This window comes from Nerophis lumbriciformis, linkage group LG35 (assembly GCF_033978685.3).
Source record: "Nerophis lumbriciformis linkage group LG35, RoL_Nlum_v2.1, whole genome shotgun sequence".
NCBI classification, from domain to species: Eukaryota; Metazoa; Chordata; class Actinopteri; order Syngnathiformes; family Syngnathidae; genus Nerophis; species Nerophis lumbriciformis.
The window spans coordinates 23,896,844-23,913,023 of record NC_084582.2 but is presented as its reverse complement, the minus strand read 5'-3'; the positions used below and the strand labels follow the sequence as shown (position 1 = coordinate 23,913,023).

The window sequence follows — 16,180 nt, the reverse complement described above, 5'->3', positions numbered from 1 at the left end:
CAAGTACAGACAACGTGGAATACTACTTACCTCACCACGCAGTACTCAGAGAAGACAAAGTGACCACGAAGCTGAGAGTGGTGTTTGATGCGTCGTCTCATGAAGATGGCAGTCCATCCCTCAATGACTGTCTGCTCACAGGACCAAACCTGAATACAGATCTCCTCAGTGTCCTCATTAAATTCAGAAAAAATGAAATCGCATTTATGTCAGACATAAAAAAGGCTTTCTTGCAGATCTCCATAGTGGAGAAAGACAGAGATGCAGTGAGATTTCTGTGGCTCACAGGCCCACCAAGCGGAGAAGAGGATGGAGAGCTGCGTGTGCTGCGGATGACCAGAGTGGTGTTTGGGGCCTCCCCAAGTCCATTCCTACTCGCAGCTACAATCAGAAAACACCTAAAACAATATGAAACAAAACAACCAGAGGTTGTAGAGACACTAAGAGAGTCACTTTACGTCGATGATTTCATTGCAAGCGCACACAGTGTTGAAGAAGCCTACCATGTGACAGCAACTGCAACCCAAATGCTGTCAACCGCAGGCATGGACCTCTGCAAGTGGATGACCAACTCTCATGAGCTGGAGAAGAAATGGAAGGAGGGCACAACAGACCACACACTGGCATCGGAGACACACGGAGCTGTGCTCAAGGTGTTGGGCCTAGTGTGGAGACCAGAAACAGATGACTTCACCTTTGACCTCAGACCGCTATTAAGCATCTTAAAAGAAAAGAAGAACACAAAGAGAAGTGTTCTGCAGTCAGCTGCACGCATCTATGACCCACTCGGGTTCCTGACACCTTTCACAATCAGAATCAAGTGCATGTTTCAAGAAATGTGGGAGAGAGGACTCTCCTGGGACGAAGAGCTACCACCTGACCTGACTCAAGAATGGCAACAGTGGTGTTCAGAACTGCCCCAGCTACACCAGCTCGCCATACCAAGGTGGTATCGAACAGACATGCAGCCAGAAAATAAACATGCCCTAACACTACATGTGTTCTGCGACGCAAGTGAAAGAGCTTACAGTACTGCAGCGTACCTACAAGGTGAATCGCCAGACGGAGAACCTATAATGAGCCTAGTCGCTTCCAAATCAAGGGTGGCTCCTCTCAAGAAAATGACACTGCCACGCCTGGAGCTCATGGGAGCTGTGATTGGAGCGAGACTAGCCACCAACTTGATGACGACTCTAAAACTGGAACCAAATCAGATAAGAATGTGGACAGACTCTATGATTACACTGTATTGGATTTGCAGCTCAGCTCAGAAGTGGAAACAGTTTGTTGCAAACAGAGTGACCGAGATCCAGTCACTGACCAACCCTGAGAGATGGTCACACATCCCAGGGAAGATAAATCCAGCTGACCTCCCCACAAGAGGACAAAGTGTTGTAGGGCTGATACAGAACCACCTATGGTGGAACGGGCCCAGCGTTCTGACATCAACTGATCAGTCAGAGGAGACTAAAAATGACAATGTTCTAGACAAGGTGAATGCAGAACTAAGGTCCAGCCAACAGATCACTGTACAGCTTGCTGCAAATGACACAGACCCCACTGAACCAGTGTTAGAACTGGAAAGCTACAGCAAGCTGAAAAGAGTCCTCAGAGTGACAGCCTGGGTAAAGAGATTCATAGCCAATGCTCAAACAAAAACAAAGAAAAAAGGAGAACTAACTGCTGACGAGTTCTTCAAGGCAGAGATCACTCGAAGATGGAAGTACAGACGGAGACTCACAACCAGGTTCTGGACCGCCTGGCGCAAGGATTACCTACTGGACTTTAAGTCAGCGCACCGCTGTGACACACCGACACCCACACCACTGAAAGTGGGTGACGTTGTACTCATTGGAGAGGACAACACCCCCAGACAAACCTGTAAACTGGGAAGAATCACAGAACTGTTTACCGGCAGAGATGGACTTGTCAGGTCGTGCATAGTCCGCACTCCCTCAGGGACTTTGTTAAGAAGACATATTCAGTTACTGTACTGTCTTGAGATTTAGATGAACGTAGTTCATGGGGGGAGGATGTTGTAACTTTTGCGTTGTATAGTTCATGTGTGATGATCATTTGATTTATTGCTGATAAATTGATCTATTATTATTTACAGCTAAAAAGAGTTAAAAGGGAATTGATTTGATTTACACATGTGTTTGATATTGATTATTTGAGAAACACTGACACTGAATTGAGTTGTTTCTACTCAATAGCCTAACAAAGGTTTAACTAAAAGACTGCATGTTCCACAATGCATTGCGGCAAAACCGGATGTTAGAAAAGACCGGGAGCAGGTGCATTGTGGTTGTTTAGATTGAGGATTACGAGCCCACGGGTGATGAATGAATGACAGATAACAAGATATAGAGATCGTTTTGTACCGTTTTGTATGCCATTTTTTTCTTATATAAAGTACAACTTTATTACACATTTTCGACGTCCTGTCCAATACTTTGATCGTAGTTAATCTACAATACTTGCCAACCTTGAGACTTCCGAATTCGGAGGTCTCAAGGTTATATAAGTATTTATTTTATTTATATATATATATATATATATATATATATATATATATATATATATATATATATGTATGTGTGGGAAAAGAAATCACAAGACTACATCTCTACAGGCCTGTTTCATGAGGGGTTCCCTCAATCATCAGGAGATTTTAATGGAAGCATTCACATACCATGGTTTATATAGGGCACAGAGTGGGTGGGTACAGGCTGGCGTAGGGGCGTGGTGATTGGCTCATGTGTTACCTAGGAGGTGTTTCCGTCTGTGGCGGCATGCTGATACAATTTCGCTGCGCTTGTTGAGGGATGACAGGTCTGGACGGTATATAATAAACAGTTTCTCTTTCAAGCATAGGTTGCATCTTTTATTACCACTATTGTAAGGTGTGCTGGATGCAAGAATTTGCCATGTTATTGAATATTCAACATTATTGTCTTTGAGGTCCCAAATGTGTTTGCTGAGTTCTGTGGTATTCCGCAGGTTTTGGTTCCTGAAAGAAGCCTTGTGATTGTTCCATCTGGTTTTAAACTCTCCCTCGGTTAATCCTACATATGTGTCGGATGTGTTAATGTCCTTGCGTGTTACCTTAGATTGGTAAACAACTGATGTTTGCAAGCACCCCCCGTTGAGAGGGCAATCAGGTTTCTTGCGGCAGTTGCAGCCTTTGTTGGTTTTGGGGTCGCTCTGTCCGGGGGCCGACGGCTCATTTGCAATTGTTTTGTTGTGGTTTGAGATAATTTGTCGTATATTGTTCATACAGCTGTAGCTCAATTTAATGTTGTTCTTGTTGAATACTTTTCTTAGGGTGTTGCCTTTGGGGAAGTGTTTGTCAATCAGAGTGAGGAATTTGTGGCCAATGTTACTTGAGACGTTTTTGCTGTATGGGGGGTTGTACCAGATGATGTTGTTTCATTTTCTGTTCTTTTTTGGTTGGTTTCCTGGCGTGGGTTCATAGGTGAGGGTGAAATTGTATACGCTTTCATCAAGGGCTTTTTGGTACGGGGGGGTTGCTTGGTCAAATTCAGCTTTGCTAGATGACAGCATCGATAGCCTTTTATTAATTCCGGTAGGTATTCTTTTCGTGGTGGTGTGTGGGTGGTTGCTGTCATGGTGCACGTATTGGAGTGTTGTGTTGGATTTCGTGAATGGTTGGTAGCTGTTATTTCTCAGGTTGAAAGTGACGTCGAGGAAGTTGACGGTTTGCTTGTTGGCTTCAATCGTGATCCGTAGGCCGTTCTCTTTGAAAATTTGGCATATGCGCTTCTTGGTATTCTCGCTGCTCCTTGGCGAGGCGCGACACACTGCCAGTCCGTCATCACGGTAAATACCAAGGTTCAGGTTGAGGCTAGCGAGCTGGGGGAGGAGGAAACTCCCAACGAGTTCACACGTTTCTGCTCCGTCAAAACTTCCCATAGTGACGTCAAATGTTGAATTGTTCTTTTTTTGCCATGGTGTACTGTTGTGGATGAGTATGGAGTTTTTTGCGTGGATGATGATGTTTCTTTCGTTGCCTGTGATTGAGTCGTAGTCTGAGGCGAAGTCTAGTGCTTGAGTCAGTAGGTCTTGCGTGATGGAAGGGTAAAATTCTTCGATATCGAAGGAGATAAAGTTGTGCTGTTGTTTGTCTTGGATGTTGTTGAACCATTTGATTACTGCTGCTGTATTTCTCCATTGGTTGAGTGGTGTTTTGTCCTTGATTTTTGTGTTGACTCTGTCCAGGATTATTTTGCTGATTTTTCCTATTTCAGATTTAGTTGGGTTTATTAGTCGGCATGTTGGGTTATTTGCGAAGTTGGGTTTGTGGTCCTTCAATGTGATGAAGGCTTCCTTGTTGGCTGTGGCGTCCACCCTGTCCTCAATGTCCAGTTCAGCCGCGATCCTTTTATTTTCCAGGTGGATGTTCTGTAAAGTGTTGGGTTGTGCTTTTTTGTATGATTTGGTGATGCTTCTGTCCAGTAAGGTGTTATGTTCTGGTATGTCCATTCTGTAGAAGTTTGTGGTTTTATCGGCGGCTATGATGAGGTTGTTTACTTTCTTGATGCGCTCCTTGTCATTTTTCAGCTTGGTGAGGAGTGGGTTGCGGACTGGCTTGAATTTGACTGATTGTATCATTTTGAGCATGTCGTTCTCAAAATCCTTTAGTTCCTCAACTGTGGGTGGGTTCTTGGTAGATTTGAATCCGTAAGTTTTCTTTTGCGTTCCTTTTGTTTCAGGGTGGAGGAAAAAATGTGCTTTCCACCGCATCCTTCTTAGGAAGTGTTCTGTCTTTTCTATGAGCCTTAGCCTGTAGTCATTCTGCGCGGGTATGGGAATGTTCTTTGTGGAGTAGTCGATGTTGAATTTTTCCATTTCTGATCGTCGTACAGTGGTCAACAAATGTCAATTTGGAGCGGAATATATGTCTTAATAAGGTTATCCAAAAAATAGTGCTCGATACCGTAGTAGAGCGCAATATATGTATGTGTGGGAAAAAAAATCACAAGACTACTTCATCTCTACAGGCCTGTTTCATGAGGGGTTCCCTCAATCATCAGGAGATTTTAATGGAAGCATTCACATACCATGGTTTATATAGGGCACAGAGTGGGTGGGTACAGGCTGGCGTAGGGGCGTGGTGATTGGCCCCTACGCCAGCCTGTACCCACCCACTCTGTGCCCTATATAAACCATGGTATGTGAATGCTTCCATTAAAATCTCCTGATGATTGAGGGAACCCCTCATGAAACAGGCCTGTAGAGATGAAGTAGTCTTGTGATTTTTTTTCCCACACATACATATATTGCGCTCTACTACGGTATCGAGCACTATTTTTTGGATAACCTTATTAAGATATATATATATATATATATATATATATATATATATATATATATAATCCATTCATGAATGAGTATATCCGTTCGGCCACCGTGTTCAATGGAGAAGTCTGATTTACAAAATGTGCAGGCAGCATACCCTTTCCCCTTCGAGCTGTCCTGGATGAACTGAAATTATTTTTTCCAATCATTTTGGAACTTGCAAGCGTACTTCTTCTTCTTACTCGTCGCCATGTCTTTTCTTCGTTCTTCTGCTTCGTCTCTGTTATTGTTTTTGGACATTACTACTTGCCGTAGTTTTGAAGCAATGCATGATGGGAATCCGGATGTTGTGTGTCTGTGTATTAACGTGCCGGCTGGAATAAACACACGCTGAGAAACAGCTCCGTGCCTGCCTACTTTATGGGTTATAGATAAACCTATGGATAACGGAGACATATATAATAGTCTCCTTTTCAGGTGAGAGAGGACGCTAAAGGCACGCCCCCAATATTGTTGTCCGGGTGGAAATCGGGAGAAATTCGGGAGAATCGGGAGGGTTGGCAAGTATGGTCACAGCTGCCCTGGGGTCCAGTGAAGGAAGCGTGGCTGATAGCCCCTCCCACCACCACATTCATACAGCAGGTGGCTACAGTGTCTTGCCCAACAACCGTGACTAGGATGGAGGAAACTGGATTTCAACCAGGAACCAGGAGCCACGCCCCCCCCTATCATGCGACCTGCACTGTGAGACATAAGACACTTGTAGAGGCAGACGTTTTATATTCAATGAATTTACTCAAATAGTAGCAGAACCTCCAGGTTCTGTAACAGCTTTTTCCCCTCAGGCCGTAAGACTCTTGAACGCATCATAATAATCCCCTCAATTCCCCCCAAAAATGGATTAACTCGCTGGAATATAAAAGACAATAATATAACATACATCCATAAACGTGGATGCATATGCAAAAGTGCAATATATTTAGTAATCTATTTATTTATATCTGCACCTTATTGATTTTTTATCCTGCATTACCATGAGCTAATGCAACAAAATTTCGTTCTTATCTGTAAAGTTCAAATTTGAATGACAATAAAAAGTAAGTCGAAGTCTCAGTCTAATTCTAAATCTAAAAAAAATAATCTCAATAATATATATTTTAAAGTCAGTACCATTAGCCTTATACGAAGTAGCATTTAGCATCCGCACAGTAATGATTGGACAGGTGACACCTGCTCGAGGCTGCTGTAGAAAATGCATGAAGGAATGATGTAGCAGATTCCATTCAGTCCTGTTGTAACTTTCTACACTGCACAGTCCTTACAAACATAATGCATAATAACTATCATTGCGTTGATCTTTTTAGCCACCCTGTGTGAAAATGTTGTTTTAAGGCTTCTTTTAGTCACTTCAACCCACATTTCTTTCATTTCGCCCCAGCGGGTAATCAAATTTGCTTGATCTCACCTATTGTATCGTGTAAACGCCCAACACACGGAACATATGCTTCTATTCTGGCACCGCTGCCAGGCTATTTTTGCATAATGACATTCATGTCCCAAGGCCAATCTGCTTGATGTGCCACAAACAAGACCTGTGTGATAACGTTGCATGTGAGGCTGTGACGAGACCATCATTGTCTGTTGACATGAGGTTTTAAACACTTCCAATTAGACACGAGAAGCAGACATACACCCTCTCTGAATCATGCACAGCATCACACCGGTGATGGATGCCGATCATGTAACACCTAGTCATGCACAGCATCACAGTGATCATGTGAAAACCTAATCATGCACAGCATCACAGTGATCATGTCACACCTACTGTATGTGCAGCAGATTATCACCGCAGACACACACGCACCTGGTAAACGCGTTTCTCCTGGTGCACCATCCCTTCAGCGCATTGTAGTGAGCAAGCACGCCCTGCCCTTCGTCTACACTGCAGTGCAGCCGGACCCGGGAGACCCTTTCCTATACTGCAGGAGCGGGAGGGGAAGGGAGGCGGGATGTGGGAGGGGGAAGCGTGGGAAGACAAACGCAGGAGAAGGAAGATGGAGAGAGGGAGGCGCTCACTGATCTACACTCCACCCACCATGCCCTGCCTCCACCTTCCTTCAAATGCAGGAAAGGTATGAGTGCACTGACCTGACAAGTAAGTGCATGTGAATGTTACGACACCACTGATCAATAGCTTGCTCGAGTAATCACGTCAGCACATTTCAACAAAGCTGGCCCCAATCACAGTTGTGTTTTTGGCCTCCAATGGTGAATCTCCTCCCAGCTCCTTCCGCATCACTGATTCACGGGTGATGTTAAGCGAGGCAAATAGGCGCGCGCGTGCACACACACACACACACACACACACACACATGCTGGGTAAACATTTTGAGTCATCTTTGCTGCTCCATTGCATCAGATGACTAATAGTGGAGCGATTTCTCTCAGAGGAAATGCTTCAGCTATTATAAACTAGTCTTCTACGCTTAAATGTCAAACAACAACCACTCCTACTGTATGTGCCTTTGCGGTAACAGTCTTCTCAAGAAAGAATAATGTTATGTAGAGATGTCCGATAATGGCTTTTTTGCCGATATCCGATATTGTCCAACTCTTAATTACCGACTACGATATCAACCGATACCGATATATACAGTCGTGGAATTAACACATTATTATGCCTAATTTTGTTGTGATGCCCCGCTGGATGCATTAAACAATGTAAAAAGGTTTTCCAAAATAAATCAACTCAAGTTATGGGAAAAAAATGCCAACATGGCACTGCCATATTTATTATTGAAGTCACAAAGTGCATTATTTTTTTTAACATGCCTCAAAACAGCAGTTTGGAATTTGGGACATGCTCTCCCTGAGAGAGCATGAGGAGGTTGAGGTGGGCGGGGTTGAGATTTTTGTATATTGTAGCGTCCCGGAAGAGTTAGTGCTGCAAGGGGTTCTGGGTATTTGTTCTGTTGTGTTTATGTTGTGTTACGGTGCGGATGTTCTCCCGAAATGTGTTTGTCATTCTTGTTTGGTGTGGGTTCACAGTTTGGCGCATATTTGTAACAGTGTTAAAGTTGTTTATACTGCCACCCTCAGTGTGACCTGTATGGCTGTTGACCAAGTATGCTGGCATTCACTTGTGTGTGTGAAAAGCCGTGGATATTATGTGATTGGGCTGGCACGAAAAGGCAGTGCCTTTAAGGTTTATTGGCGCTCTGTACTTCTCCCTACGTCCGTGTACCACTCCGTACAGCGGCGTTTTAGTCATAAATTGTACTTTTTGAAACCGATACCGATAATTTCCGATATTACATTTTAAAGCATTTATCGGCCGATAATATCGGCAGTCTGATATTATCGGACGTCTGTAAATAGAACCAGTTTTTTGGTCCTTTAAAATGGACTAAAATTCCCCCAAAGTTGTTATGTGATTGGGCCGGCACGCAAAGGCAGTGCCTTTAAGGTTTATTGGCGCTCTGTACTACTCCCTACGTCCGTGTACCACTACGTACAGCGGCGTTTTGAAAAGTAATACATTTTACTTTTTGAAACAGATACCGATAATGTCCGATATTACATTTTAAAGCATTTATCGGCCGACAATATCGGCAGTCTGATATTATCGGACATCTCTAGTGTAATGGTTTGGTTGGTTTGATTGACATTAAGGAACACCACATGGTTATATGCGACGACAAACCCCAAATGAAATGTTTGTTACCATCGAGGCTAACAACCGTGTTAAACTCGTTAGCAAGCGAATAAGGTAAACTGTAGCTTTCCCTACACATGTTTTATTGTTCTATTGAAAAGCCATTGTGTAAAAGCCTTGAAGCGTTAGAATCTGGCTCGGATGTTGTTGGTCTGGACCCCAGGATGCGGACACGGCAGGCAAAGTGCAAGTAAAAAATGTTTTACTTAATGACAAAAGCCAAAATAGTGCAGCAGGGAAGTGCACAGGAATCATAGGGAAAGCTATGACACATTGAGGCCACCTCCTTCTAATTTTTCATGTGTAAGGCAAATGCAAAAAGTCCCTGAGCATGCAGTGGAGCACATGTGAGCAACATCAGATGTGCACCTGTCCCAAACCTGACTTTATAACAATTTAAATGAGATAAAACAATAAAATGAGAGCAGTCATTTCTATTAGATTATTTTCTAATATAGATGATTTGGCCCACTTACATTGAAAATAACAACAACAACAAAAACATCTCGTTATTCATGAGCTACTGGTGTTGTATGCCTGGGTGGGGGTCCTGCTTTCGAGATAATTTGTACCCCTTTTAGACAAACATTCACATGTTGCACAATGAGATGTAAGCATGGGATAAAGTGTACATTCCTATAACTTTCTGTCTGTAAAATAAATATTTTTTATTCGCATTCCTGTAATGTAGCAACAGCATTTCATGATTAATATCCATAAATTAACATTCCTAGTAAATGATGGTAAAATAAGCACACATCTGATTGAGGAGTCATAGTGTAACGACCTGGAATTTACACTTTGTGTGGTGTTGGAATTGTCCGACTTTTTGTGTGGCCATAAACGCATCAGTGCCATGAGTGCGTGTGTTGGTGCAGGTCAGTAAGATGATACGACTGATTGCTTTAAGCCTGCTTTGTACGGCAGACAATGACCAGTTTTGCTAGATACAAATGTTTTTAGTGTGGTTACGGCCGAATATAAACAGTTTTGCTCATAAAGTGGTCGATGGAATTCCTGTCATTAAAGCGTCTGGACGGACGTTACAATAATCAAACAGTGTTGATGACCGTTGTTGTCTTTTGTGGCCACTTGTTGTCACCTGTCACTCACAGTAGCATTGCAAAATCCATCCATCCATCCATCCATCTTCTTCCGCTTATCCGAGGTCGGGTCGCGGGGGCAGCAGCCTAAGCAGGGAAGCCCAGACTTCCCTCTCCCCAGCCACTTCGTCCAGCTCCTCCCGGGAGATCCCGAGGCGTTCCCAGGCCAGCCGGGAGACATAGTCTTCCCAACGTGTCCTGGGTCTTCCTCGTGGCCTCCTACCGGTCGGACATGCCCTAAACACCTCCTTAGGGAGGCGCTCGGGTGGCATCCTGACCAGATGCCCGAACCACCTCATCTGGCTCCTCTCGATGCGGAGGAGCAGCGGCTTTACTTTGAGCTCCCCCCGGATGACAGAGCTTCTCACCCTATCTCTAAGGGAGAGCCCCGCCACCCGGCGGAGGAAACTCATTTCGGCCGCTTGTACCCGTGATCTTGTCCTTTCGGTCATAACCCAAAGCTCATGACCATAGGTGAGGATGGGAACGTAGATCGACCGGTAAATTGAGAGCTTTGCCTTCCGGCTCAGCTCCTTCTTCACCACAACGGATCGATACAGCGTCCGCATTACTGAAGACGCCGCACCGATCCGCCTGTCGATCTCACGATCCACTCTTCCCTCACTCGTGAACAAGACTCCGAGGTACTTGAACTCCTCCACTTGGGGCAAGATCTCCTCCCCAACCCGGAGATGGCACTCCACCCTTTTCCGGGCGAGAACCATGGACTCGGACTTGGAGGTGCTGATTCTCATCCCAGTCGCTTCACACTCAGCTGCGAACCGATCCAGTGAGAGCTGAAGATCCTGGCCAGATGAAGCCATCAGGACCAAATCATCTGCAAAAAGCAGAGACCTAATCCCGCAGCCACCAAACCGGATCCCCTCAACGCCTTGACTGCGCCTAGAAATTCTGTCCATAAAAGTTATGAACAGAATCGGTGACAAAGGGCAGCCTTGGCGGAGTCCAACCCTCACCGGAAACGTGTCCGACTTACTGCCGGCAATGCGAACCAAGCTCTGACACTGATCATACAGGGAGCGGACCGCCACAATCAGACAGTCCGAAACCCCATACTCTCTGAGCACTCCCCACAGGACTTCCCGAGGGACACGGTCGAATGCCTTCTCCAAGTCCACAAAGCACATGTAGACTGGTTGGGCAAACTCCCATGCACCCTCAAGGACCCTGCCGAGAGTATAGAGCTGGTCCACAGTTCCACGACCAGGACGAAAACCACACTGTTCCTCCTGAATCCGAGGTTCGACTATCCGGCGTAGCCTCCTCTCCAGTACACCTGAATAGACCTTACCGGGAAGGCTGAGGAGTGTGATCCCACGATAGTTAGAACACACCCTCCGGTTCCCCTTTTTAAAGAGAGGAACCACCACCCCGGTCTGCCAATCCAGAGGTACTGCCCCCGATGTCCACGCGATGCTGCAGAGTCTTGTCAACCAAGACAGCCCTACAGCATCCAGAGCCTTAAGGAACTCCGGGCGGATCTCATCCACCCCCGGGGCCTTGCCACCGAGGAGCTTTTTAACTACCTCAGCAACCTCAGCCCCAGAAATAGGAGAGCCCACCACAGATTCCTCAGGCACTGCTTCCTCATAGGAAGACGTGTTGGTGGGATTGAGGAGGTCTTCGAAGTATTCCCTCCACCGATCCACAACTTCCGCAGTCGAGGTCAGCAGAACACCATCCGCACCATACACGGTGTTGGTAGTGCACTGCTTCCCCTTCCTGAGGCGGTGGATGGTGGTCCAGAATCGCTTCGAAGCCGTCCGGAAGTCGTTTTCCATGGCTTCCCCGAACTCCTCCCATGTCCGAGTTTTTGCCTCCGCGACCGCTGAAGCCGCACACCGCTTGGCCTGTCGGTACCTGTCCGCTGCCTCAGGAGTCCCATGAGCCAAAAGAACCCTATAGGACTCCTTCTTCAGCTTGACGGCATCCCTCACCGCCGGTGTCCACCAACGGGTTCTAGGATTACCGCCACGACAGGCACCAACTACCTTGCGGCCACAGCTCCAATCAGCCGCCTCGACAATAGAGGTGCGGAACATGGTCCACTCGGACTCAATGTCCAGCACCTCCCTCGTGACATGTTCAAAGTTCTTCCGGAGGTGGGAATTGAAACTCTCTCTGACAGGAGACTCTGCCAGACGTTCCCAGCAAACCCTCACAATGCGTTTGGGCCTGCCAGGTCTGTCCGGCATTGCAAAATCATACAGAATAAATTATGTTTATTTGATTTAGTGCATGGCATAGATTTTCTGTGCGCAGAGCACGCGTGCACCTTAGAGGGAACATTGGTTGAAGTACACAGCAAACAGCCCAGAGGACGGGGCCTGATTGGCAAACAGGGCCGGTAAGGAAGCCAGCGCTCAAGAGTAAAGAATTGGTGGAAAATGGGTTGGGGGGGGGTGGGGGGTAGGGGGTAGCGGGGGCTGTATATTGTAGCGTCCCGGAAGAGTTAGTGCTGCAAGGGGTTCTGGGTATGTGTTCTGTTGTGTTTATGTTGTGTTATGGTGCGGATGCTCTCCCGAAATGTGTTTGTTATGTGATTGGGCCGGCACGCAAAGGCAGTGCCTTTAAGGTTTATTGGCGCTCTGTACTTCTCCCTACGTCCGTGTACCACTCCATACAGCGGCGTTTTAAAAAGTCATAAATTTTACATTTTGAACCGATAATTTCCGATATTATATTTTAAAGCATTTATTGGCCAATAATATCGGCAGTCTGATGTTATCGGACATCTCTAATGAATACAGTAGTCGGCATACCTCAACGTATGAGTTTTAGCAACTTGCATATCTAACATCTCCCACTGAAATTAATTGAAATCAACTTAATTGGTGCTTGCCCGCCCCTAAAAAACAGCACAATTCTAACATGGAACATGCCTTTTGAAAAGAATAGCACACTTTTAGATAATAAATATTGTATAAAAACGATACAATAGAACGTAGTACAAAGTTACAGTAGTTTTATTAAGTAATGTAATAATAATGTACAACACTTTGGACAGCACACTTCTACGGTATCTCCTTTGAGTTGCTTCGCCGTCAAACACACCATCAGCCGCTTTTTCATATTTTCATGGATAAATGTCCACCAGTTGGATATTATTTTACTGTCCTTGGCTGGCATTGCTACGCTCCAACTGCCTCGCCGTGTCAGCTACACGGTCGGTCATGTTTTTGAGATTCCTTTCTTTAATTTCATGAATGTCATCCACTTCTTCCCAGGACCGTCCGTCACAGTCACGGTTTCCTTCCAACGGTTGGGAAACAAAGTTATGCCAATATTTAGCTACAAGCTAATGCTCGCGATTAGGATTGGATATTTTGGGCGGATCTTCTTCTTCTATTCGTTACGCCCGCAAGCGGCCGGGAAGGCTCATAACTCAAAATTGAGCATAACAATTAGCCGAGAGACAGCCCGGGTCCTAAGGTACCACTCTGATTAAAATTTGTCTCCTTAAAGGCCTACTGAAATGCGATTTTCTTATTCAAACGGGGATAGCAGGTCCATTCTATGTGTCATACTTGATCATTTCGCGATATTGCCATATTTTTGCTGAAAGGATTTAGTAGAGAACATAACGATAAAGTTCGCAACTTTTGGTCGCTGATAAAAAAGCTTTGCCTGTACCAGAAGTAGCAGGCGAGTAGCGTGACGTCACAGGTTGTGGAGCTCCTCACATCTGCACATTGTTTACAATCATGGCCACCAGCAGCGAGAGCGATTCAGACCGAGAAAGCAACGATTTCCCCATTAATTTGAGCGAGAATGAAAGATTCTTGGATGAGGAAAGTGAGAGTGAAGGACTAGAGGGCAGTGGGAGCGATTCAGATAGGGAAGATGCTGTGAGAGGCGGGTGGGACCTGATATTCAGCTGGGAATGACTAAAACAGTAAATAAACACAAGACATATATATACTCTATTAGCCACAACACAACCAGGCTTATATTTAATATGCCACAAATTAATCCCGCATAACAAACACCTCCACCCTCCCGTCCATATAACCCGCCAAAACACCTGCACAACACACTCAATCCCACAGCCCAAAAGTACTGTTCACTTCCCCAAAGTTCATACAGCACATATATTTCCCCAAAGTCCCCAAAGTTACGTACGTGACATGCACATAGCGGCACGGACGTACGGGCAAGCGATCAAATGTTTGGAAGCCCCAGCTGCATGCGTACTCACGGTACCGCGTCTGCGTATCCAACTCAAAGTCCTCCTGGTAAGAGTCTCTGTTGTCCCAGTTCTCCACAGGCCAATGGTAAAGCTTGACTGTCATCTTCCGGGAACGTAAACAATGAAACACCGGCTGTTATCCGACACAACAGTCAGGGGGTGCATTCTACGGCGGGGGTGCGTTATCCGGCACAACACCTGCCGCAATACACCGCTTCCCACCTACAGCTTTCTTCTTTGCTGTCTCCATTGTTCATTGAACAAATTGCAAAAGATTCACCAACACAGATGTCCAGAATACTGTGGAATTTTGCGATGAAAACAGACGACTTAATAGCTGGCCACCATGCTGTCCCAAAATGTCCTCCACAATCTGTGACGTCACGCACTAACGTCATCATACCGAGACGTTTTCAGCAGGATATTTCGCGCAAAATTTAAAATTGCACTTTAGTAAGCTAACCCGGCCGTATTGGCATGTGTTGCAATGTTAAGATTTCATCATTGATATATAAACTATCAGACTGCGTGGTCGGTAGTAGTGGGATTCAGTAGGCCTTTAATCCAGAAAGGACTACATAGGTGAGCTGTTAACCTCATTGTATACATTTGCATAGCACAATTTGAACAACAGTGGCCTGTTCTCCCCTCCTGGGACATTCTGGTGCAGGCAAATACAGTAGAAGTCCCTCCTTTGGGACCCCAGGCTGCTCCTCACTTTTCCAAGAATGAAAGACACTCACCGAGATGACGGACAGTCTCTTCTGTCCTGCACTGTAACACTCCTGAAGCTCCTCAGCCCAGCTGCGACTGTTCACCATGCAGCCTCGTTCGGACCGAATGCTGCCCCCATTCCCCAGGTCCATCATCCACCAGTGACCCGTAGTGAACACTTCACCCATGTCCACGTCACAGTCCTCCTCCATGGAGAGACTGCGGGCAGTGTCAGGGACGTAAAAGCTGGAATGCGTGTTTATTTTCCCTGCAGGATGGTCACAGGCAAAACAACACCGTCACTATCACGTCTGGAAATAAATGAATACCTGAAGTGGCCGCGCAAAGCACTCACCTTCGTTGTAGACCGGCAAGCAGTCCACAACAACAATGTCATTCCCGCAACATCCTTTAACGAAACAAGAGCTGCCTCTCCCCCACAGTCGGAGACCATAAGATGAAGATGCATTAATGGAGGTTCAATAGTGAAGGAGCAGCGCTACACGACTGGGCGCTCAGTGATGTGTGTAGATGTGCTGCCCAGAGGAGATAGCGCCACGTGGAAAAATAGGAAGAGACAGAATGGGGTGTGTGTGCATGCGCACTAACAATGAAGGCTGGCCGGGTTTCACAGCAAAACCCAAAAGGAACCCTTACTTCATGTCATCTGAAGCAGGGTTTCTTAACCTTAGGGCCAGAGCCTGGAGTTCAGAGTGGTGTATAGAGAGAGCAGAACTTGGTTTCAGGCCATCTCCTCAATGATTGGTCAAAAGGCACTCACGTGACCATGGGGCGCCATGACTGCTACCAACTTTGAGATGATGCTGTGTGTTTTCAGCGCTTCCTCGTTAGTTTTCGACGTGTATAAATGCCCTGTTGTGCATCATGGAGCTGCTCCACCTGCGAGAATTGTGGAAATATTTGAAATCGCTTTCTCCACAACCTGGAAAGAAGACAAGTGAAGGTTCATCGTCTAACACTGGAGAGAACCCCCATTACAGCGTCTTGTGCCAAGAAAACACACAACGTCTGCGTTTTGTTCAGGAGAGAACACACAGCAGCTAAAACAAATAATAGAATTGATATATTTAAGAGATGGTTTGACAAAAACAGACT

The 16,180-nt window shown here is 45.7% G+C and overlaps 1 protein-coding gene across 3 annotated transcripts in view; it reads right to left on the bottom strand.

Annotated features, from left to right (window-relative positions):
• The window catches only part of LOC133575314 (schwannomin-interacting protein 1), a 32,231-nt gene extending 16,185 nt beyond the window's left edge, over positions 1-16,046 (bottom strand). Inside the window, exons 1-2 of one of the 3 annotated variants that reach the window (XM_061927961.2) lie at positions 15,420-16,046; positions 15,094-15,332 (exon numbers count right to left, since the gene is read on the bottom strand). In XM_061927961.2, coding sequence (XP_061783945.1) covers positions 15,094-15,276 — 183 coding nt within the window. In that variant the 5' untranslated portion in view covers positions 15,277-15,332; positions 15,420-16,046. Of the gene's footprint in view, positions 1-7,186; positions 7,338-7,470; positions 7,503-15,093; positions 15,333-15,419 lie in introns of those variants that run through there. The other 2 variants (XM_061927962.2, XM_061927963.2) reach the window with 2 other exon arrangements.
• Between the last annotated feature and the right edge of the window lie 134 nt (positions 16,047-16,180).